This window comes from Melospiza melodia, chromosome 11 (genome assembly GCF_035770615.1).
Source record: "Melospiza melodia melodia isolate bMelMel2 chromosome 11, bMelMel2.pri, whole genome shotgun sequence".
Lineage (NCBI taxonomy): Eukaryota > Metazoa > Chordata > Aves > Passeriformes > Passerellidae > Melospiza > Melospiza melodia.
The window spans coordinates 24,111,196-24,135,045 of NC_086204.1; the positions used below are offsets into that span (position 1 = coordinate 24,111,196).

Consider the following 23,850-nt stretch of genomic DNA (forward strand, 5'->3'; position numbering starts at 1 on the left):
ACCCAGCAGTGCATGGGGCAGCAGATAAGCACTGCCCTGCTGCTGGGACCCTGCACTGTGCACCGGCCTCTTGCCCAGGGCTGCTGCAGCAGGCAGGGAGCCACACAGCAGCAGGATGTGTCATTGCCTTGGCTGTGGGCAGGGACAGTGGCCACATCCCTAGGGAGGAGAGCTCCTCTGCAGCTTGTCCTGGGAGTGGGGAGCAGAGCAGCTCCTGCCTGAACAGGATGGAGCAGCGAGGACAGGACTGCCACAAAGGCACTCAAGGTGTTGTCCATGCTTGAGGTGCAGCTGCTGTAATCCTGCCCAGCAAGTGGGCTGGCCACTGCAGTTTGGGATGGTCCAGGTTGTGTAATAACACCTGACAACATCCTGCTGCCATAAGCCTGTGTCATCCCAGTGTATCCAATGGACTTGTGGTAGCTCATGGCTGTTGGGAATGGATTATTGGATGTATTTGCTGGGCTGGGGTGAAACCTTTCAAATGTTTCCAAGTGTTGCTGCAGATACAGCAGTGTAGGAAGGTGGGGTGAAGGGTTAGGTCAGGCAGGTACTTGGGTTTGGGCCTCCCATGTGGAGGAGCATTCCTGGTTTGGGAAGACTGGAGACACTGTTTCGTTCTTGAGCAGGTATTTAATGCATGTTAGGATTAGGCAAGTGTCTTTTGCTTCCAGGTGCTGAGGTGTTAAGAGGGAGAAGTGTGTGGGTGAGTGTAAATCAGCTCTGTGCAGGGAGAGCTGCCTGTTTATACCAGGGGATTTAGGCTTCCAGATATTTAATTTCTGGTAACTGTACTTCAGCTCGTTGAAACATTTCAGTTTTGAAAAGCCTCTTGTGGATAATGAGCCTACAGGGAGGCTCTGCTCCCAGGGAGCCTCAGACTGGGGAGCAGGGGTGGATGTGGGCTTCATGTTAGCTGTGCAATTAATGAGCAAGTAGGCAGCCTGCATTTGCAAGAAAAATCTGGGAGAGAGGGGAATAGAACAAAGTGAGAGAGAGTTTTTGATGCCTCCCTTGAAACCAAGATCAAGCACAGCTCACCTCAGTTTAAGATGTCCCATGTGATTTGTCACGGGGTGAGGGACCACAGAGGGTGAGGCTGGGGGATGTAGGACATGGTTCTGCTTTGGGGTCTGCCTGGAGAAGAATCTGGAAAGGCTCTGCCAGCTCCAGTAGGAACCTTTCATGATCCTCTCAAAGCTGTCCCAGCAAAGGAGGAGAGGTTTGGTATGACCCACTCCTTGTGCCCTGGTTCAGAGGGCTCATGCTGGAGGGTGCAAACCAGGATGAGAAATGTCCCTGCTGGGGACCTGGGTTCACAGTTTGATTATGTCACAGGGTCCAGCCCTCTCCTCCTTCCTGCCCATGTTCTAGGACACAAGGGTCCTACTGGGGCTGGCAGAGCCATTCTAGAGCTGGCTGTGGGGCACAAGCCTTCTCCAGGCAGACCTCAAAGCAGAACCATTTCCTACATCCCAGTGGGTGTCACCAATGGGTAAATGGGCAGGAGAAAGGACCACTGGTAAATGGACACGAGGGGGAATGGCAGGAAGCCTCACACCACAGAGCTGTGTGGTGACCCCCTCTGATGAGCCACAGAGACCAAGCTCCTGCTGAAAGATGTTAGTCACAATCTGCCTGGCCTCTGCTCCCCACTCACACCTTCTTGACCCTGTTAATTATTACAAGGGAAACGATGAAGGCCAATGTGCATTTAAGTCCATGGTGAGGGAGCAAACCATCAGTTTGCTCAGAGCCATGAGCCAGCCCAGCGCAAGCACCACAGAGCTGCCTGGGCTGCCAGGGGGCACGGCAGCAGCCGCCTTCTCAGTGGCAGACATCGTCGTGGTGGTTCTGTACTTTGTCTTCATCCTCGCTGTGGGGATATGGGTGAGTCCCTGAGGGGCCTGCTTTGGGTCTGCCTGAGCCAGAGAGGCTTTGCTGCTCCCTGCACTCCTCCTGGGCACAAAGGGGTTTGCCTGCAAATGGCATCCTCTGCACAAATTACCTCAGGGCCTATGGAGCAAATTTGGGGGTGACAGGAATCCTTCTGTGGGTCTTCACTTCCACCCCACGTGGGGACAACTGTGGGATCACTCCCTGGTGGTTGTTCTGAGAATGATGCTCAGCTCCTGTGCTGCAGAGCAGTCTCACATCTGGATGTGGACAGGCAGGAGGCAAAAGAAAAGCCAAGGTTGTGCTGGAGAAGACTAAAATGGGACCTTAAAAACTTTGGAAAGATTGTTCCTAATGATTTGCTCATGTTGTTTGGTGAAGGCCTCTGTCACAGACACCTACTGTGTTCTGCTTGGCTGAACTGTTTTTTCTTTCCCAGCTGGTACATGCAGGGAGAAGTCATTAAACAGGTACAAGCAGCTTCTTTCCACAGCACAACTGTCAGAAGCCTGCACAAAAAGGGGCAGAAGCAGTGTGTGAAGCCTGGCATACCTAACAGATCCATAAAACTATTCTGGAGCTGGTGCTGAGGCCAGGCACTTAGGATTCTCCTGGCTTGGTCTGACTCAAGGAGGGTGAATGGAGGAAAACACTTATTCCTGTTCTTTTTCCTGTGCTTCCAGTCATCGGTACGAGCGAGCCGGGGCACTGTTGGAGGATATTTTCTGGCTGGAAGATCCATGTCTTGGTGGCCTGTGAGTGAAATGCTTCCTTCTGTTTCTCATGGCTTGAAAGCAACTCCAGGTGTGAGAGCAGGTCTGGTGAGGGGACCCAGCTTTTACATATTCTGACTGTAGTCTTGAGATGAAGGGGACAGATTCCATAAAGATTCCATAAAGAATCATCCCACCCATCTTTGCCAGTGGGCTGCAGCATGGAGCTGCCAGGCCTAAGGGGTAGCTCAGCACCTTCAGGGTTTTCCAACTCTCAGTCTCTCTGCTTAAAGTCAGCAATAAAAATGTTCCCACTGATGAAAGCTGGGGAATGCTGGCTGCCTACCTGGGTTGGAAACTTCTTGGCTTGAACTCTCCATTGATGCTCCCAAGTCAAAAGAGCATTAGGTAATCTAGGAATGTGTTATCCAGTAAAGAGCATTTAAGCACTAAATCAAAAATAATCCCTAATCCCAGGACTTTGAGCTCTTGCTATTTAGAGCTGAGTTGAGTTTATTGACTAACGATGTACAGGATATAAACTTCAAACCACTGAAGTATAAATCTTCACTGTGAAGGAAAAAATAATCTATTGAAGGCGCCTTTTCTTGGGAGTGAAAGGTACATATAAAGATAATTTAGAGTTGGAAAGAAATAAAAATGCCACAGGAATAAAGATTCTTCTCAGCCAATGCCAGACTCTAGAACCATATATCTCTCCAGTGAGTCGTGGGTAACAGAATGCACTTCCCAACCAAAACAGGTTTTTTCTTTTTTTCCTTTGGCTGTGCATTGCCCATAAATTCACTAGGCTGGATTTTCAGCCTCTTCCACCAGAGACACATACACCTCTCTAAAATCTGTCATTTCTTAAATGTTCTTTAAACTTCTGCTTCAGCCAAGTGACATTTAATGCAAAAGCTTAGCTTGATGGTTTTCTCTAATTAGGAGGGGGAAAATTAAAAGATACTAAAGTTGAATTTTTTTTTCCTCAATCTTGTTCTTTTAAACAAGATATCTGGGGTTTTTTTCTATTAAAAAAATCTCCCAAACAAATCCCAAAACATTGTCCCTGCTTTTGGCTCCAACCCCAGGTGGCTGAAGAGGGTGTTTGGTAAATGTCAGCTCTTCTGAACTCTTTTAAGTTTAGAACAACCTCTAATGCTGTTCACTTCTCAGATTTGTTTGTGAGAGCTGATTACACCTCTGCAGCTCTCCTGCAGGCTCAGCTCCTTGTGGCCTTCACCTTGAGTTACATGACTTGCTTATCTGCATTTTATTATTGTTTTTATCAGAGTGACAGGTTTCAGCTGTGCATTACACAGCCTCAGCTAAGACCTGATATTAAGTTGCAAGACCTGTGGAGGCAGAGCAAGGGTCAGCAGGGTCAGAGATGGCACCTTGCTGGCTGCCTAACCAGGGAATGGAGAAATCCACCACGTTTCATGGACACTGGGGCATCTGTGGTGTCACCAGGCTCCCTTCCCTCTGCTGTGCCCCTGTAGCGGGTGTGCTTCTCAGAACCACTGGCAAAGTGAGCCCTGATTCTGAGATTAAGCTTTGCACTGGAGTGGGGGCAGTGGAAGGGAGCAGGGGTGTGCTTTACCATATAAAAATGTAGGTGAGGTGAGGAGCGGCGAAGGAAAACCCAACTCCGCGTCAGCAGCCAGCTGCCTAACCACAAGGAGATGAGATCCCGGGGAAAGAGACTTTATGGGTGGGGGGAATGCTTAGGCTGATAGAGAAGTGCCTCCAGGCGAGTGTCTCAGCTGCATCCCTGTGCCCTGTGTTCCAGATTGGAGCCTCCCTGATGTCGACGGACGTGGGCAGCGGCTCCTTCATCGGCCTGGCGGGCACGGCGGCGGCCGGGGGCATCGCTGTCGGGGGCTTCGAGTGGAACGTGAGTGCCAGCTCTGTTCCCAAATAAGATGTCACTGTTCACACGGGGACTGGGGGTTTCCCTCCAAAATCAGGTGTTTAACAGCACCAGCAGCAACAAGTGTTCAACTCTCAGGAGAGAAGCCGGCAGACATTCCGACAGCCTCGGAAACATGAGATCTTTATTTTACTTTAAGTGGAATTCACTGGGATTATTAGCTCTTTGGCCTTCCCGGTGGTGCACAGCCTTATTTTTAAGCTGTAGTCCGCACTTGTGAAGATTAAAATAAAAGATAATGGATGCTGGAAAGGTATTTGGATAATCACAGGATTCTGGGTGCAAGGAGCTGGAAAAAAAATCAAAAAGATGCAGCATGTGCTCCTGTATTCACTGTAAATCCATGAAAATCAGCAGCACTCTCTTCACCTGGCAGCTGCCAAATGTGGCACCTCTGGGGTGAACACCTGGATGTGAAGGCAGGATTCATTGTGCCCTGTTGAAGTGGCCTGGAAAATTGCCACTGACAGCACACAAGAGCATGAAAACCAGGCCCTTGGTGTGTGGTGCTAATGAAATTTCTCAGCTGATGAGGAGTGAGATTAGTGCCAGAAGCATCTCACAAGAAGCATCACTCACCTAACTCTGAATCTCTTGCCTACCTCAGCAGAGAGTGTTAGTAGTGCCAAGCACAGGCAGGGCCCACCAAAAGCTCTCTCCTGGGGTATGTATTCACTGCAATGTTTTTTTCTGGACCATTAAAGTCACCCTTAAATCCTTTGTGAAGAAAACAGAGACTGCATTCAGCTTGGTGCATGTAGGACATAATATTGTTGTTCTCAAAGGAAATCTATTCAAGTCACTTTAGAGGCTCATGAAGACAAGATTGTGTTTCAGGGCAAATCTAACTTCATGAGTTCAGATTAATTTATTTCAGATTTGGAAGAGAATTTACACATGCCATTACTCTCTCCCTGTGCCATGGGACATAATTCAGCTGGAGGGATCATAGGAGCATCTTTCACCACAGCCAGTCTCTGCCACTGCAGGAGCCACGGCTGCTCCCAATCAGTCACAATCTTTGCTCACAGGGATCAGGGTTTTTTTCTGAGAAATTAAATAACTGATCAAAATAAATGTAAGAATGAAAGAAAATGGCTGGAGACCACCAGGAGATGGGGTTTGATGATCCAATGGCTTTCATTGACCTTTAAGTTCTCCTGTTCGGGCTTTTGCTGGGAAATGGAGAAGAAATACATGAGGAATGCCTTTACACTTTCCAAAACTCTTCACCTGTGGCAAAGCAACTAAAGTGGCTCTTTATCTACCAGTGACAGAAGCACATCTGCACCAGCCTGCAAGGAGAACATCCCAGCAGAATCTTGCTGTTGCTTATTTTTATGCTCCGCAGGGACAGTCTGCTGCCTCAGCCTCATCACTTGCTAATCGAGCAACAAACAGATGCTCCTATCCTGCTCTGAATCACTTAACTCTTCACTGCCACAGCATCAGTGGTTTTAAAGGCCACCAAATACACCACCACCTTTCAGAGAACCAGAGCAACAGAATACACCACCTTGCTCAAAATACCAGGGGATGGAAGAGGAAGGGACAGCCGTGACAGAGAGAAATACAGGCCTAAGGCGGGGATCTTCAAAAGCTTTTGGCTGAATTGTAATAATTCCTCCAGCTGCTGGCTTATCTTCTGAGCAGGGAGAAGAACTCAGTCTGCGTCTCAAATGTGGTATTTTTGGGGTCCCCCATCATGGGGAGGAAAGATGAATTTGACTCCATGTTCTTAGAAGGCCAATTTATTATGATATGATATGATGATACGATATACTAAATTATACTAAAGAATAGATAAAGGATATATACAGAAGGCTAGAAGATAATAATGAAAAACTCATGACTCTCTCCTCAGAGTCTGCCACAACTCGACAGTGATTGGTCATTAAGTTAAAACAATTCACATGAAACCAATGTGGCTGGTAAACAATGTCCAAACCACATTCCAAAGCAGTAAAACACAGGAGACGCAATCAGATAATGATTGCTTTCATTTTTCCCTGAGGCTTCTCAGCTTCCCAGGAGAAGAAATCCTGGCAAAGGGATTTTTCAGAAAATGTGACGGTGACCCTCAAATACATCACATGGCACTGTACCTTTCTGATTTCTTAGGACAGCTACTGCCAGAACAGGGGGAAAAGCTGTTCCCATTTGTTGAGTCCTCTGCCTTTAATCTCTGTCTCTTTCACAGGCCATCTGGCCACTGCTGGCTCTGGGCTGGATCTTCGTGCCAGTTTACATTGCAGCAGGAGTTGTCACCCTGCCTGAGTACCTGAAGAAGAGGTTTGGAGGGCAGAGGCTGCAAATCTACACATCTGTGCTGTCCCTGATTCTCTACATATTCACCAGGATATCCGTACGTATCCATCTGAACCCCTCCTCATGTCTAGGGCAGGGAGAGGGCATCCTGGTACAGGGCAGGGCTGCTCAGAGAGAGCTCCTTGAAAGGACCAGCCCTGCTCCCAGGAGCAGCTGCTGTGTGTTAGTGTGCTGCTCTTGCCTCTCTATTGATCATGGAGACCTTTCCTAAGAGAGAGACAGAGCCCTCATTAAACAGCAATGCACAGTGAGAACTTTACAGGGATGTGCAACTAATTACTAAACAGTGTAAGTACCGTGGGCTGTCTGCCTGCTTTTCCTCTTCTATCACATCAAACCTTAGGCTTCAGTGATAGAGGAAGGGCTGCATTACCCCATGTGAAAATCTGGCTGGCTGCATCTTGTAGAGATGAAATTCTCTTAAATTATCATAAACCTGCTGTTGTTCTTGTAGTTGAGTTTTCAGCATCAGGTATTTTATGGTTGTTCCTCTCTCTTTCTCACTTGTGTTGCACAAAAAGGGTACAGTGAAAGGGAGGTAGGGTCTGGCTTAAGACAAAATGCAGCATCTTTTCTGAATTGCTTGTAGCATTGTACCCTGCTGGTAACCAAATCCCAGTGCACGGGTATATTGTGTATTTCCCCCTTTTAAATGCCATTCACAAAGAAACAGAACTTATGCTCAGATATTTACTAAGAACTACCTGTGCCCTTGGAGGGAGAGGAGTGTGTCTGAGAGTCCATTATAGGGACTGAAGATGTCAGTCCTTTTGTCTCCAGCTGATTATCCCAAGGTCAGTACAAGCCAGTTTTCACTAGACCCTTCTGAAATATTCAGATGTCAAATTGCCTTGGGAGACACTGACTGGAGATAAAACACTCATGTGGCTTCAAGGTCCTTCTCCCAGGCTCATTATGTCTCTGCTCCTGGGAGGGGCATTGAGAGGAGCTCCAGGCTGAGACTGTGGGACAGAATTCCCCCTCTAATGGGCAGCTCTTGGTCATGTCACCCACTGCTGCCACCAGTGCCTCCAGCTTTGCTCTGTGGGACTGGAGCACAGCCCTGGGTGACAGAGTGAGCAAGGTCCTGCAAAAAGGCACTTAAATCCTCTTTACCTGTGAGGGATAAATAGCAACTCTCTCCTGCAGCAGCCCAGAGTGAGCACAGCCACGCAGACAAGGTATGAAACAGAGCTGTCTTTCAGAGTGACCTTCAGCAGAGCAGCATTTGCCAGTGCTTTTCAGAGCAGGACCCTGGCCCCCATCAGCGCTGTTTCATCCCAGTGGTTTCTCCTCTGCGCAGCCAATTCACGCGTGGCTGACGGATGTGGCCGGGGCACTTTATGGCCATGACAGGTGCTTTCTTTTAAGCACAGCTATTGTTTGTGGAGAGCTCATTTAGCGGCTGGCTGGACAGCAGGCACTTGGTTACAAGAAGGATTTGTCTCCCTGTGCTTTCTGCCCAAGCGTAGGTCAACAGCCAGGGTACTGCAGAGTCTTCTTGGCTTGCAAAGAAAACAGAGATCTCAATAGTTGTTGTCAGAGGGCTTATCCTGCATGGCTACAGAGGTGGTTGTGTTTCCTGCTGGCAAGCCAAACCCCAGAAGGGGCAGGGATTCCTGTGGAGTGCTGGCTGTGCCTGTCGTGTCTCAGGCCCACAGAGGTCAGGGCTTTTTGCTTTTAAGGTACTCATTTCAGATACAGCAAATGGAATTCTTGCCCCATCCCTTCTGTCTCCCTTGGCAAAACTGTATCTCACCCCATACCAGACTCACAGGTGTCCTCCTACCTTGCTTTCCCAACATAAACATCTCCCATATCACCTCCTGCAATTTGGAATGATGTTATCTGCGTAATTCCAGGTTTTATCCGGTTTCTGGTGTCACTCTGCCAGAAGATCCAAACAAAACACAACTGATGGGAATTTCTGTATTTCTAGTGAGGTCCTCAGCAGGTATAACCTGTTTTTCTGGAGTCACTCTAATGTGCTGAACTGCATGAACAGAAAAACCACCTGTTGACCTTCTCAGATAAACCAACACAATACAATACAATACAATACAAGATATCAGTGACTCTTTAGGAGTCTTTCAAGAGGGAGTGTCTGTGGACCATGAGGCCACCCAGAGGCAGCCCTGGGAAGAATAAGGTCTCTGCTATCTCCCCCTCCTTCCCTCCTGTGTCTGCCTGTGGATACATGGGCTCTGATATCCAGGGATGTGTTCTCAGTCACCAAAAGAAGTGACAGCTTACACCAGTCCTCTGTGCCAGCCAAGATTCTACGCTCAAGATGATCTTTATTCTGATTTCTTTTTAGTCCCTTGGCGTAGCACCTTCATTTTCACCCTGCTGCTCTCCCAAATCCTGAAAACTCTGACCTGGAGGAAAGTTTTTCCTCAGAGCAAAACAAGGTTCAGAGCCAAGAGTCCCAACAGCTCCTCTCCTCCCCTTCCAGCTCACCTTGGTGGTGTCCTCCCCTGTCAGTGCTTCCAGCCGCAGAGGGCTGCAGGCTGCTTTATTAGATTTCCCTTGCACGAAGCACTGCTAACGCCAGACTGCCCTTGGTTTTTTTATTCCAGACAGACATTTTTGCTGGAGCATTGTTCATCCAAACTGCTTTGGGCTGGAACCTCTACTTGTCCACTGTGGTCCTGCTAGCAGTGACTGCTGTCTACACCATAGCTGGTAAATAGCTGGTTTTAAAGGACACATTATAAACTGGAACCTAGGATATAAGTTTCCCATTTCCTGCAGAGGGGAAAGAGTGTTCAGGTTCTGGGCTGAGGGGGTGATTTGCCCCAGTTGCTGGTAGTACCTGCCTGGTCACTCCCAGCTGTTGGAGACCTTTGACTCTTCCCCTCTTCCCTCTTGGTCCATGGGAAAGTGGTACCATCGCTGTTTCCTCCCCATGGGAAAGGGGGACCATCACTGTTTCTAGAGGATTTTCTAACACTGCACAAGGCTCTGGGCTCCCTCTGTGCAGGAAGTTACCACTGCCCATATTTGCTATTTTGTTCCCTTTCTGCAAAATTACCAACTTTAGCTGTTAAGATGCTGAGCTGCCTCTGAGTTCTCTCATGAACATGGAAAACCTTCCACACTGTTCCTCATGGGAGGGCTTGTGACAGCTGTGGGCTCCAGAGGACCAGCTCAGTGCCAGCTCCTCCCAGTGGGTCTGTCCTGCAATCCCAGGGCTGGGGCTAAAGAAAGCTTTTTTCCAGGTGAGGTGCCAGTTTCCCTGTGCATGGTGACACACTGACTGCTGTCTCTGGTTCTCCTGGCAGGGGGTTTGACTGCTGTGATTTACACAGATGTGCTGCAGACCCTGATCATGGTGCTGGGAGCTTTGGTCCTCATGTTCATAGGTAAGGGGAACCTGTAGTGACACTTTAGTGGTCCCAAGGCCACTAGACCTTAGCAGGTGCCTTCCCCTTTCATGTGTGGTGCAGAAATGAGTTTGAACCACTCACAGAAGTGGTGCCAGCACAAGTCTCATTCTCCAAGCCATCATACTGTCTTCATCCTTTGCACTAACTGTATGGAGGTGAGGCTCTGGATATCTTCACCTCACTGGAGCTGCTAAAGAACTCTGGAACATCACATTCTCAGAGCCAAATTTAGCTCTCATTAGGCCCATGTCAATTCAGAGTAACCCTGCTGACTTCCACTGTTGACTTTGGGAGTTCATATGGGGGCAACTGAGAGCTGTAAAAAAATAAAGAGCAACAAGGAAATGACACCATCAGTCTTTGTTTTAAGCCTTCTTGGCAAACAGAAATATCTAAACTAGGTATATATTTTTTTCATGTTATACTTTCCTGCTCTAGCTTTTAGAGGGTGTATAAGAAAAATCTAGATGCTGATGACATTGCAGGGATTAGGATCATGGAGGTTTTCCTGCATTGATCCTCTTCCAGAATGTATTGTTTAAACCACAAGGACTCTGGGCAAAATCCAGCTGACTTCTGTAGAAACTTTGACTGCAAAAAGCAAGGGTGGAATGAAAAGTAAAGGAGATAAGAGGAAGATAAAAGAAAAGTAATCACGAGACTCAGATTAGATAATAACTTTGCATGATGCAACAGCCCTTAAATCACTCCACTTTCTTTACAGGATTTGAAAAAGTCGGCTGGTATGAAGGACTTAAGGAGAAATACAGCGCAGCAATACCAAAGATCACGGTCCCAAACACAGACTGTCACCTCCCACGTGCAGATGCCTTCCATTTGTTCAGGGATCCCATCACAGGAGACATTCCCTGGCCTGGCCTTGTATTTGGCCTCACAGTGGTGGCTCTTTGGTGCTGGTGCACTGACCAGGTAAATAAAACCTTTCCCTCAGCAGACAAACCACCACAGTGTTATTTTCAGTTCACTCCTCAGTCTGTGGATCTGTAAGCTGAAAAATCACTGTGCCTCAGTGTGCAGGAGTTGCTACTTTTTTTACTGGTCTAGACCAGAATGTCTCACTCCTTCCACCTTCTCAGCAGGCTGCTAATTTTATGCACTTCTTAGTGCAGTGAGAACAGGTTGTTTTCATCCATCTTTATCCCACTGTGGGCTGGTGAGTACTGGGAGTCTTCATGCAGTTATCATGACAAGGATATAAAAATGTGAATCTGGAGCTGGCTGTGCTGTGACCTTGGGCAGACCTCCAGACAATATTCCTTCATTCATATTCCCAGATGTCTCATGTCCCTTGTTCCTTTTCAAGCTACAAACAAGGAAAGCTGAGTGTGTTTCTCGAGACACTGTGCTTCTGTACTTTCAGACGGGACAATTATGAAACCCCACCACTGAGCTTTTACCAAAACACCCACAGTCTGCTTCATCCCCTGTCTCTTGCTGCCACACAGCTGCTGTCTCCAGCCCTCAAGGTGGCTTCATTTCACTCAAGGGTGAAATTATTCCTGTAAAGGAAATTTCCATGCTGCCCTCTCCTGCAGCCTGTGGACTGAGCTCTGAGTGGTGGCAGCAGGCTGCAGCCAGTGAGGTGGGAAAGTTGTCCTTGGCATGCAAAACACCCTGGGATCCTGTGGGCTGAAAGTCATCCCTGAGAAGGAGAGACAGAGGGAATGGACCCTGCTCTCTCTGCTGTGCTGCTCTCTCATTCTCTGCTCCCTTTCTGCACTGGTTGCAGGTGATGGTCCAGAGGTCTCTCTCTGCCAAGAACCTCTCCCATGCCAAAGGTGGATCGGTGTTTGCAGGATATCTGAAACTCTTCCCCGTGTTTTTCCTGGTCATGCCAGGAATGATCAGCAGAGCTCTTTATCCAGGTAAGCCTTCCCATCTTCCTTGACACGGGGCTCCATCCTGCTGTGACCACTAATCCCACACGGGGTCTGCCTTTTACAGCACTTTTACATCTCAGAAACTGCTGTCCTGCAGGCATGTTCATAGAGATTCCTGTTGCACCACGGTGTTCCCAAGCCCTCCCTCCACCTCCAGTTCTCCCACAGTGGCAGAAATTGCCAAGAATAGCCATACTTTGCCATAACTCCATGCTGTGGGCATTGCATTCATCTGTCTATCTGGAGGGAGTCAGTGAAATTAAATTCATGGAGCACTGAGGTTGTCCTTCAGATCCTATGGATTACATCCATTTGGTATCTTGGAGAGTTTTAGCAACCTCCCACACAAACTCATTTAGGTCCTGGTGGATTAGGCTAAACGAGCCTCCCTTATATCCCAAGGAGCTCTCATTGCTGGTTTCTCCAGAGCCTTCCCCTTTCCAGGAAGAATAACTTGGTTAGAAGGATCACTCCCAGAGGAAAGAGCCTATTTCCCAGATTTCCTAAACAGGAGTAAGTGAGCCTCCAGCATCCCTGGGAACCCAGCTGACAGGTTCATGGAAACAGTCCAGCTCCCACAAGTGACAAATCATCAAGGATTACAGTTATGCAACACCCAGGAGAGATTCAGCTGTATCCTGAACAGAATTTCAAAATGTCATCTCAAAGTTTCACCTCTATTATATGATATAAAGCATTTTCCAGCTCCACTCTTTGTAGCTGTGTTCCACCTCTGAATTTATATGAAACTGCACAAGGATTGCAGGATTTGTTGCCTTGATCTGAACAACCTATGGCTCGGTGGGGTTTGCACTGACTCCCTGCTGTTTCCCTGTGTTCCCCAGATGAAGTGGCCTGCGTGGACCCAGAGGTCTGCAAAAGGATCTGTGGAGCTGCTGTGGGTTGTTCCAACATTGCCTACCCCAAACTGGTCATTGAGCTCATGCCTGATGGTGAGGAACACCCTTGTGGGGCTGGGCTTGGGCCAGGCTCTGCACAGGGCAGGGGGATCAGGCTGCCCTTACCCATCCTAGGGATGTGGAAATCTTAGCAGACAGCAGGATGGAAAAACAGTGCTTGGAGGCCCAGCCATGAATCCCCTTCTGTGTTTATCTCCCGCAGGGCTCCGTGGTTTGATGATTGCAGTGATGATGGCAGCCCTGATGAGCTCCCTCACCTCCGTTTTCAACAGCAGCAGCACCCTCTTCGTGCTGGACATCTGGCAGCGGGTCCGCAAGCAGGCCTCCGAGCAGGAGCTGATGATTGTGGGCAGGTCTTTGCATTTATTTATGTCTCGTTCCTCCCATCATCTGTTCTGAGAGCAGCTTTTGCATCCTCCAGGCTGGAATCACTGAGAAAAATCTGGTGCCTGCAATACAGAGCAGGAGGACAGCTTGGGAAAGAGCGTTGTGATTTCCAGCTTCATCTTGGATAGGCCTGGTCAAGGAGAAACTCTGACTGTTCCACTGAGCTAAGCAGATGATTGCCTCTCTTCTCTCTAAACTTATTATAAAAACTGCTTTAAACGTAACTTTTAGAAAAGCCAAAAGTGCTCTTGAGTCATTGTCACCAGAGGTCTATAAAAATGTTATTTTTGCATCAGACAGGAGTGATATGTTGCAATTACTTTTTTTTTTTAAATTTTATTTTTTCTTCAGGGGAAAGTGCAGAGCTGAGCTTCCCAGCTTTCTGTCTCTGTGATAAGTTGTAGTGTCCTTTGCAGATGAGCTTTGGTGCTGGGTTCCATCAGGGGCATATAAAGTTCTCCTCCAGAAAGGGGAATTTAGGCTGCATTCAGTGTGGAGGTTTTGCTCTCCAGTGATGAGCATTAAGGTCTAAACTGTGCTGAGGCATGGCTGAAGGCTGCAGGCAAACTCACACTTCACCATGGCAGAGTGGGCAGAGGACCCTCTTGCTCAGCACTCTGGACAAACCTCTGGGCCACACAGTGCAAAGGCAGAGGAAGGTTTCAATATTCACCCGAGACCCCAAACACAATTTTAATAAGTAGCAAACGAGTTGGAATTTGGTAAAGGCAAGACACTGAGAACATTACCTGCTTGGAATGGTGGCAGAAAGATTGCTTCCACAAGCCACCAGCTCCCTCTTTCTGTCATGTCCAAGAGCAAGGTCATTGAAGACCATGTCACACCAAGCTCACATTGGGAGAACAATTTTCTCTTTTCCTGTGTACACAAGGAAAAATTCTCAAGAGTGATCTGTGGATTTTTTCTTAGAAAATTCCAAGAGCAACGGGGAGTGTGTTTTGCTGCAAATTCATCTACAGATTCAATTCAATTTTATCCTTCTCTTTCAGAGTCTTCACCCTCATCCTCGTGGTCATCAGCATTCTCTGGATCCCAATGGTTCAGTCAGCCAACAGTGGGAAGCTCTTTGACTACATTCAGTCCATAGGCAGCTTTCTGAGCCCACCAATTGCAGCCCTCTTCATCCTGGCCATCTTCTGCAAGAGGGTTAATGAGCCTGTAAGTGAAGTGCCAACAACCAATTGATACATGTGTTTAATTTGATAAAATAAATAGATATCTCTTCCCTCAATACTTAGCCTTTGAGGCTGTCCAGCTCAAGGGTGACAATGGGACAGCCTTTCCTGGCATGCATTAGTGGATCTTAGCCCAGGCTCTGGTGGCTGTGGGTTTGCTTCTAGGTCACTGCAAGTGGTACTTTTTGGCAGTCCCATTTGAAAGCATGAGAGGGAAGTTGTTCTGCCATTTAGGGATGATGTGTCAAAGGCTCATTGGAGGGGTGTTGTTAGGAGGAGATTCTTGCATTGTTTGTGCTCTGTGTGCTCCATGCTCAAGGGCAATGAGAGAAAATGAGGGGTTTTACCAGAAAAAATTCTGCTTTGATGCACCTCAGTGTGGATTTCCATCAGGCATAAAAACTCTTGGGAAAGAGGGAGAGGAGAGGGAAAACTACAACCAGAGGTAACTTGCAGTGACCTTTTCTCTGTGCTTGCCTTTCCTCAGGGTGCTTTCTGGGGCCTCATGGCTGGCTTTGTTGTTGGCGTGATTCGGATGATCCTGGAGTTCAGTTACAGTGCCCCGTCCTGTGGGGAGGAGGACAGGAGGCCAGCTGTGCTCAAGGACGTGCACTACCTCTACTTTGCCCTCATCCTCTTTGGCCTCACCTCCATTGTCATCCTCCTGGTCAGCTTCTGCACCCCAGCCATCCCTGAAGAAAAGGTAAGTGACTGCAGTGACACCAGAGCCCCCGTTTGGACACCCAAATTCCCTGGGGTCTGCCCTTCCCTGCTCCTGCAGGGGCCAGGAAATGGTGTGGAATGCATGTGCTGCCAAGGAGCCCTTGCTGCTCAGCTCTCCCCGCTCCCCAGATCACAGAGTGTTAATGCTGCTGAGCTCTGAGTGCTTCAAATTGAGTGTGAGCTCCCATGCTGTGCCCAGAGCTGGGCAGACACCACAGCCCATCATAACTGCTACAGAAGGAAAAGAAGAAGGGGAAGGAGATGAAATCACATTACAGAGCACTGCTGAGGAGGAATTAAATATATCTAATTGTAGCATCTAGCCTGCTTCAGCAGAGCCAGCATCAATCTTGCAGGCAAACAAGATTAATATCTTTTGCAACATGGGCATTTAGGAAAATAACATTTTGTCCCAATGTGATCTCAATTAAATTTAATAACTTTGAGAGAAGCACAACTTTCTTTTACTTAGCACATTAAAATGGTGCAGAGTTGGGAGGTTTTATATTATAAAACCTTCAAGCAACTCTTCCCAGTCCCAAGTTTTAAAGCAGCTGCCAATATAACAAATCCACCACCTACCCCTCAGCAAAGGTTACTGGATAGATTAAAAAGACCTATTTTTTCCTGCCTAACTGCATGAGAGAGAAAATGCTGTGATGGCATCAATCTGTTGCTTCCTCATAACTTGTAAAGCATTAACCAGCTCCATGGATGTTTGATGGAATGTTATAGGTGTCAGAGAGACCTCGCTCCTGAAGATTACATGAAAGCAGGTGCTCAGATAGGGGAGAGGAGGGGGGAGAGAGGCTGGCTTTGTGTCTGCTTGGAGATAAACTCCCAGCTTTTATTAGCTATCAGAGGATCCACATGGGAGAGAGAAATACTGGCAAGGAGGCACCATTAGTTCTGCTGCTTACGTTGTTCATGACTGCTCAGGGGTGGCCAGATGGTTGCCAGCAATTAATTACTGTGGTTTAATGAGTTCCCACTTATCATCTGACCTGTGATAGCTAAACATGTGCAGAGCTCCCTGCCCACAGCAACAGCAAGATAAGATGCATTAACACAGCGCTGGTGAGCAGGGAGCATCAAACCAGCAGTTCAGGAGATGGAGAAACTGGCCCCAGCACCTCCAGGCTTTTTAGTCTGACCTCAGGGGTATGGAAACATTTCAAAAATCTTCCAGGAGGTGCAGTTCAGCATGGACCCCACTATAAAAGAATTAGAGAAAGAGAAGGTACAATCTTAGATTCCCCAGGGGAGATTTTCAGTGGTATTTCTACTGAAATGTGTGAGTTTATAGGTGCTGGATGTAAGTGACCTTATTTAACACATCCTTCAAAGAGCCAGGGGGATGGTCAGGGAGGGCAGGATTCTGTCTGAAGCAGCTGTGTGCAGTTATCCCAGAGGAACAAAGGATGAGACGTGGCCAGGGAGGGAGGAGAGCTTGCTGAAGGGCAGCACTGGCCAGGAACTGACATCAGCTGGGCTTTTTGGGGTAAATTATCTCAGTAGAGATGCTCAGGATAACTTTTTGGTATGCCATGGACCCCACATAGTACTGAGCTCAGTGCTTGACCCCTGTGTAAGAGATTCTGCTGTAGAAAATGAATGATAATTAATTATACAGGCTGTGGCAGTGAAAGGCTGGACACAGAGACCCAGATCAATCATCTGGTATTTGTGATGGCCATCCCATGTGCCCCCTGCCCCTCAGTGTCTTCCCACCACAAGGAAAATGGGATGGACTTCCAGGAAATTTGTGCCACTAAGCAGTAGCTCAATCCTTCTTTCCACAGCTCAGTAGGAATGGGAGAAAATAGAGATGTCCCCATTTCTATTTGTCTGATTCCACTGAGTTTCTACTTCAACAGGAAAGGCCTGCCCTGGTTCCTCCGAGAACAGCCAAAGGAAGGCATGGGGTTTAACTGAAGTAGGAGACAACACTGCTGGGTTTCTGCCTGTCTGGCAGGGATCTGAGTGGGCAGCACTGAGACCAAAATTTTTCATTTTCCTGGGTCAGATTCACCCCAGGTTTTGCCCTAGACATGAACAGAGGTGTGGGTTTGGACCATCAGTGCTGGTGACATGGTTTCTCATGGTTTGCCCCCTCATCTCCAGAGTCTGTGGCTGTGCTGTGCTGGATCAGGGACAGAAGTGTTTGGGGAAGGAAGGGCAGGAGGTGGAGATCAGGGTGGATGTGCCAGCTCTGACTGTCTGGGTAGAAATTGGCACCTGGCCTTTGTGTTTGGTCATTATTGACTCGGCAATGTGCAAAGCTGTGGTGAAGAGCCTGAGTGTCCCTGTGGCAGTGCTGGGAGGGGATGCTGTGCTGGCTGTCCTGCACAAGGACCTCTGGAGCTTCCTGGTCCATCAATTCCCTTCCTGAGCCTCGGGTGTTTCTTCCTAAGGCTCACATGGGGCTGGTTCTGCTCATCCTTAACTGCAGTGCTCGGGGATGGGATGATGAAAGGCATGGTACAAGAGCCAGGAATTGTGTCATTTGTTTTGTCAAGCAAAAAGAGTAGAAAAACAAGGCAGCAAAGACAAAGCTGAGGAAATACAGTGATAGATCATACCTCAGCAGATGTAAATCACCACAGCTCCATTGCCTTCAAAGACCAGGAACAGCTGTTGAGCACAGTTATGTCACTTTGCACCAGCTGAGGATCTACACTGGACAACTTTAAATATTGAATCTCAATGCTTTTGAGATAGTAAATGGGCAAAAGGAGAAAAGAGATTTGTATCTGATGTTAGAGTGGTACAGCTAATGTTCCTGGCTTTAAATGAATTACAATCTGAGAACTGCAAGCTGTAGCATTTTCTCCTGCTGTTTTGGACACTCTCCCATCCCTGTGGTGATTGATGCTGTGCTGGAAAACAAGTATGCAAGGAATTTGTTTGGTGTGCTCCAGAGTTCATATGTCTTCATTGTAGGTAGTCCATATTGTGTCACGCCGTCCTTGAAAACCCTGCAAAAGAGCTTACAATTAAATTTGAGACTGTGAAGCTGAAACACAACTGTCAGGTGCCAGATGGCATTTTGGAACAGAAGGATTTATTCTAGTTTACAAACAACAAAAGGAAAACTTTGCTGAGTTCTTGCAAACTCCCTTGCCCAAGGAGACTGTGAGGGAGAAAAGGGAGGGGAGCAGCCCACAGAGCACTGAGTGAGTGCTGCACCAGCTCCCCAGGGCTCAGGGCTCACCCAGACAGGCTGAGGGATTGGCAATTCCACATGCTCTGGGATTGGGATGCTCTCCCTGTGTCCTGAGGCATGGCTCCAGTGGCTCCTCTTGGTGCACAGCTTAGGGGGAGCCCCAAGGAGGAGCACCAAGGCCCCTGGGCTGGTCTGAGCCCACCCTGAGAGCCCTGAGGTGCTGCAGCTGGAGCTCCCCAGCATCCCTTGGTGGCACTGAGAGCCAAAAACTCTATAGGTGCTGACAGGAGCAAACCAAGGGAGGGCACAGGGCTCCCCCAGCAGTGCCCAGGGTGGCTCTGCAGATGGGGGCAGAGCCACAGGGCTCCCCAGCACCCAGCACAAGGCTCCCTCCTGCTCCCCTGCCCTTGGACAGGGTGGGCTCAGGCAGTATTTCCAAGGTCCCAGTCGGTAAAGCTGACACAGCTCCCTGTAGGTGATTCAGAGTGAAGCATTTTCCTGCTTTCTCCAGGCACTGCCAGCACCTGCCTCCCCTCCCCATCCCTTGGGAGGCCCACGGAGGCCTCCATGGCCCCACAGAGCTGCTGCTGTGGCCCACAGCAGTGGCAAAGAGCAGAGAGGGGATCTCAGGAGTGCATTCAGGGGGATGGAATGATGAAACCCACCCCAGCTCACAGCTGCAGGGTGCTGTGGTGTCACCAGGAGCTCTCTGGGGTGGTGGTTGGCTTTATGGCCCATGGTAGAGGCACCAGCTCCTGGGTGGGTCAGTGGGGTGATGCCATGAGGTTTCCTGTGTCTGTGCTGCTTTCCATTGGGAATTGCATCCCTCTGGTAAAGTCCAAGCCCCAGGTACACCCCAGCTCTTCACCCCAGCCCTTGAAGACTTTGCTGCAATGTGCAGAGACAGTGGTTCACTGGCACATGAGAAGAGGAGAGAAAAGGAAAAAAAGTTTTGGAAATCCTTTAGAACCCTAAAGCTTTACTATGTTCCTGTGACATTTCCTAAATGATTAAAAAAAAAAAAAAAAAAAAGCATCCCTGAGAAAGATGAGGATCATCAAATCAAAGCAATTTAGCACTTCATGACAAGAAAGATTAGCCCTGCCCAATGCTCATCTTGGTTGAAAATGATTTAAATAAAGCTATAAATCTTCTGGAAATTATGCAACATTCTGTGTCAGCTGGAAGCTCCTGCCTGGCTTGGTGTGTGCAGAATTCAGACATTGAGCTCACGTTACCTTGTAAGTGACCCATTGGGGGGGTTCATCTCCATGCACAGGCAGAGCAGGGGGGCAGCTGCTCCTGGGGCCTGTGTGTGGCTGTGCCTGCCCTGCTGTCACCACTGCAGCTCTGCCCTGTCCCCCTGTGCCCCTCTGCCTTTGGGAGGGATGGATGGGCCTGTCCCTGCTGCTGGCCTGCCCAGGACAGGGGTCAGAGGAGCCACAGAGATCCTGGGCATGCCCAGCTCAGCATCAGGCCTGGCTTAACCCCAAATCTCTGAGCCCTGGGCTGTGGGACACCCCCAGAGCTGCCAAAGGGCCACTGAGGTTTGCAAGTTCGATGTCTCCTGGGCACTCCCTGTGTTCCAGGGAGATTTCCAGGCTTGCTCTGGGATAAGAGATTCAGAACTTGGGAATTTGTAAAGCAGACTGATCATCCTCTGTGGCTTTCTGTATTGGCCCATCAGAGAAATCTGGAATTTTTAAAAAAATCTTCTGAGGGCACAACAGCTGTCTGGGACTGACTGTATCCAGAGAGATTGTCTTGGCTTCTTTTTTGATTTATTTTTATTTATTTGACTTTATTCCCCTTCCTTGTTGGAGGGCTGCCATTCTGGATGCAGACCATCATTGCTTCACACCAATCACATGGGCCTTGCAAATAGGAACCTGCTTCTCCAGTGTCTGCTAAAGGGTTAATCCTCAGAGACAGGGATGGAACAAGTTCTTCTAAGAAATGGAAGGAGAGAAACAAGATTATTTCACATTTTTTCTCAGCTTTTCAACTCCAGCTGGATGATGCCAACCTTCTTACCCAGGGAAGGAAAGGAGGGAATGTGGGAGATCACCCCAAAGAGGTCCCAGCACCACCTTGGGCCTGTGTCTCCCAAGGAGGGAGATGTCTGGGTGGCCACACTGGGACAGACAGGCTGTGAGCACTTTCTCTCTGTTCCCCTTTGCAGCTGGATGGCCTCACGTGGTGGACCAAGCACAAAAAAGCACCTGCCATAATCCCAGAAAAGAGTGAAGCAGCACAGCCTGACCCAGAACAGAATGAGGAGGACCTGGTGGAAACTGCATCCTCAGAGGAGGCAGGTAGGGCTCTGTCTGTGCACAAACACACTCAGGTGCCTGGGAGTGCACAGCCAGGATCCCACAAATATCCCCAAGCTCCTCCTGGTCCATTCTCTGGAGCTGGGGCTTGCATTTGCAGTTTTAAGGATGTGACAAATGAAGGTGTTGTGGCTCTTGGTCCTCCCAACACACCTCGATGTCACATCCCTCTGAATAGCTCAGAAGAGCTGAGATCCCTGAAAAAAGAGCACCAAAATAGCAGCACAGTCTGAGGGACCAGGAGACCCTGGGAGCAGACAGGGGCACTTTGTGGATGCCCTGGAATGAACCCACAGGCCTCACTTTGCTCATTTCCATGATGCCAACAGGATCTTTGCATCTTCCCTTAGGATGCAAGCCATGGTTAAAACTCAGACATTAAACAGCTCTGTGTCCTACCAGAGGTATTTAATAGGAAGGAAAGCAGAGCAAAGTGAAATTAAAGAGTTGTCAGGGGACAGAACAGTAGCAGGAGATGCTGCATAGGCTAGTTATTTTCAGAGTGGACAGAGTTTTATTTTGCAAATCTATTAAAAATGCAGCTTTCTAGTTTTGAGCTTAACTTTTGAAGGTGACAGAGCAGGAACCTCAGAATAAAGACACAAACAAGATTTCTTCACTTCTTCCATTTGCTGGTCAGTCAAGGACACTGGAACCATCACAGCCAAGCTAAACAAAAGTGAACATCTAAACAAATCCCTTGTTTTTTTCTTCCCCAATAGAGTAAATTTGGGTTTAAGTTGAATGCAGTTATTCAGCATTACTTCTTATTTCTTATCAATTCCTAGTTCACTTTACTAGCTCAGGTTTTTATAAACAAATACCTTGGTATTTTGGTAATTAGCAGAGATGAAGAAGGAAATGTGAAACACAGCAGTTGACAGTTTAATGAGGTTTTTTTTCCTGGGTAACACCTTTTTTCAAGGCCCTATAACATCCTGTATTTCAAAAAAGGTTATATTTGGAAAGAACAGCGAGTGAAATACACACAGCAGAGGACTGACAATTAAAACACACACTTCACCTGGCATGCCATGTGTAATAAACAAGCTGGGATATCTCTAAATGGACCATCATGCTGTCAGGAATTTTTAAAAGCAGAATCTGGGGTGGGGAGGACGGGGAAGAGGTTTGTTAATTAACTAATGAGTGAGTGGTGCAATCAACTCACTGCAATCAGGCTGTGCTGTACATGGTCTAGGGAGAAATTTTCCTTTTTCCTTTTCCTTTTTCCTTCTCATTTTCCTTTTTCCTTTTCCTTTTCCTTTTCCTTTTTTTCTTTTTTCTTTTTTCCTTTTCCTTCTCCTTTTTTCCCTTGTTTTCCTTTTTTCCTTTTCCTTTTCCTTTTCCTTTTCCCTTTCCTTTTTCCTTTTTTCCTTTTCTTTTTTCCCTTTTTTCTCTTTTCCCCTTTTTTCCTTTTCCTTTTCCTTTTCCTTTTTTCCTTTTCCTTGTTTTCTTTTTTCCTTTTCCTTTTTTCTTTTTTCCTTTTCCTTTTCCTTTTTTTTCTTTTTCCCCTTTTTTCCTTTTCCTTTTTTCTTTCTTCCTTTTCCTTGTTTTCCTTTTTTCTTTTTCCCCTTTTTTCCTTTTCCCCCTTTTTTCCTTTTCCTTTTCCTTTTCCTTTTTCCTTTTTTCCTTTTCTTTTTTCCTTTTTCCCTTTTTTCTCTTTTCCCTTTTTTTCCTTTTCCTTTTCCTTTTCCTTTTTTCCTTTTCCTTGTTTTCTTTTTTCCTTTTCCTTTTTTCTTTTTTCTTTTTTCCTTTTCCTTTTCCTTTTCCTTTTCCTTTTCCTTTTCCTTTTCTTTCTTTTTCCCCTTTTTTCCTTTTCCTTTTTTCTTTTTTCCCTTTCCTTGTTTTCCTTTTTTCCTTTCCCCCCTTTTTTCCTTTTCCCCCTTTTTTCCTTTTCCTTTTCCTTTTCCTTTTCCCCCTTTTTTTCTTTTCTCTTTTTCCTTTTTTCCCTTTTTTCTCTTTTCCCTTTTTTCCTTTTCCTTTTCCTTTTTTTTCTTTTTCCCTTTTTCCTTTTCCTTTTTTCCCTTTTTCCTTTTCCTTTTTTCCCTTTTTCCTTTTCCTTTTTCCTTTTCCTTTTCCTTTTTTTTTCCTTTTCCTTTTTTCTTTTTTTCCTTTTCCCCCTTTTTCCTTTTCCTTTTCCTTTTCCTTCTCCTTCTTTTCCTTCTCCTTCTTCTTTTTTTCCTCATTTTCCTTTTTTACCTTGTTTCCTTTTCCCATTTTCCTTTTCCTTTTTTTCCTTTTCCCCTTTTCCTTTTCTTTCTTCTCCTTCTCCTCCTTTTCCCCTTCTCCTTTTTTCCTTTTCCCCTTTTCCCATTTCCTTTTCCCTTCTTTCCATCACCTTGCGTCTCCCATGCAAGGTCCCTCTCAAGCCCCACTCCAGTCTGGCCAATGCACCTCAAAAAACTGGGAGAAGGGAGGGAAGAGTCCCAGCAGATTCCAACAGCCAGGTTTTGGTCTCTCTCTTGCAGAAGCCAAACGTCCCTGGTGGAAAGTGGTGTACATGTGGTTCTGTGGTCTGCCCACCAACCCCGCGCCCACGCTGTCCCCGGAGGAGAGAGCAGCCCTGGAGCACAGGCTCACCAGCATCGAGGAGAAGCCCCAGTGGAAGGTCGTGTGTAACATCAGTGCCATTCTCCTGATGGCCACCAACATCTTCCTCTGGGCATATTTTGGCTGAGCTGGTGTCAGGACTGTGGTGGCTTTGGTTGCTCTCACCTGGGAGCATCAGGTGACAGAGCAGCACAGCCCTTCCCTGGAGGCACCATTTGCTGGGAATGACTGTGGGGCTCAGCTTCTCCATGAGGGGTGACCAAAACTCAGCACTGGTCACATCTGGGATGCAGGGGATGTGTGGGATAGCATGTGGGAGGAGTCAGGAGCACATTTCATGGGTAAGTTTATTTGAATTCACTACTACTTTGAAGCACTGAAGTGAAACAGAAGGGAAAAGAATGATTGA

General features: G+C 47.5%; 1 protein-coding gene across 1 annotated transcript; it reads left to right on the plus strand.

The window, feature by feature from the left end:
- Nucleotides 1-1,707: 1,707 nt before the first annotated feature.
- Nucleotides 1,708-23,850, plus strand: SLC5A9 (solute carrier family 5 member 9). The gene is made up of 14 exons (XM_063165181.1): nucleotides 1,708-1,890; nucleotides 2,580-2,651; nucleotides 4,405-4,509; nucleotides 6,746-6,910; nucleotides 9,453-9,558; nucleotides 10,158-10,238; nucleotides 10,987-11,192; nucleotides 12,013-12,148; nucleotides 13,009-13,116; nucleotides 13,286-13,436; nucleotides 14,481-14,649; nucleotides 15,154-15,369; nucleotides 20,738-20,870; nucleotides 23,360-23,850. Exons 1-14 carry the CDS (start codon nucleotides 1,723-1,725, stop codon nucleotides 23,566-23,568), a joined length of 2,025 nt encoding a protein of 674 aa, XP_063021251.1. The 5' UTR covers nucleotides 1,708-1,722; the 3' UTR covers nucleotides 23,569-23,850.

What these genes read in the sequence shown, in the direction of transcription:
- SLC5A9 (XM_063165181.1), top strand. Translation starts at nt 1,723, where the DNA reads ATGGTGAGGGAGCAAACCATCAGTTTGCTCAGAGCCATGAGCCAGCCC. An exon ending in ACATATTCACCAGGATATCC is followed by an intron (nt 6,911 to 9,452) that starts GTACGTATCCAT and finishes TTTTTATTCCAG; the next exon opens with ACAGACATTTTTGCTGGAGC. An exon ending in GCAAGAGGGTTAATGAGCCT is followed by an intron (nt 14,650 to 15,153) that starts GTAAGTGAAGTG and finishes GCCTTTCCTCAG; the next exon opens with GGTGCTTTCTGGGGCCTCAT.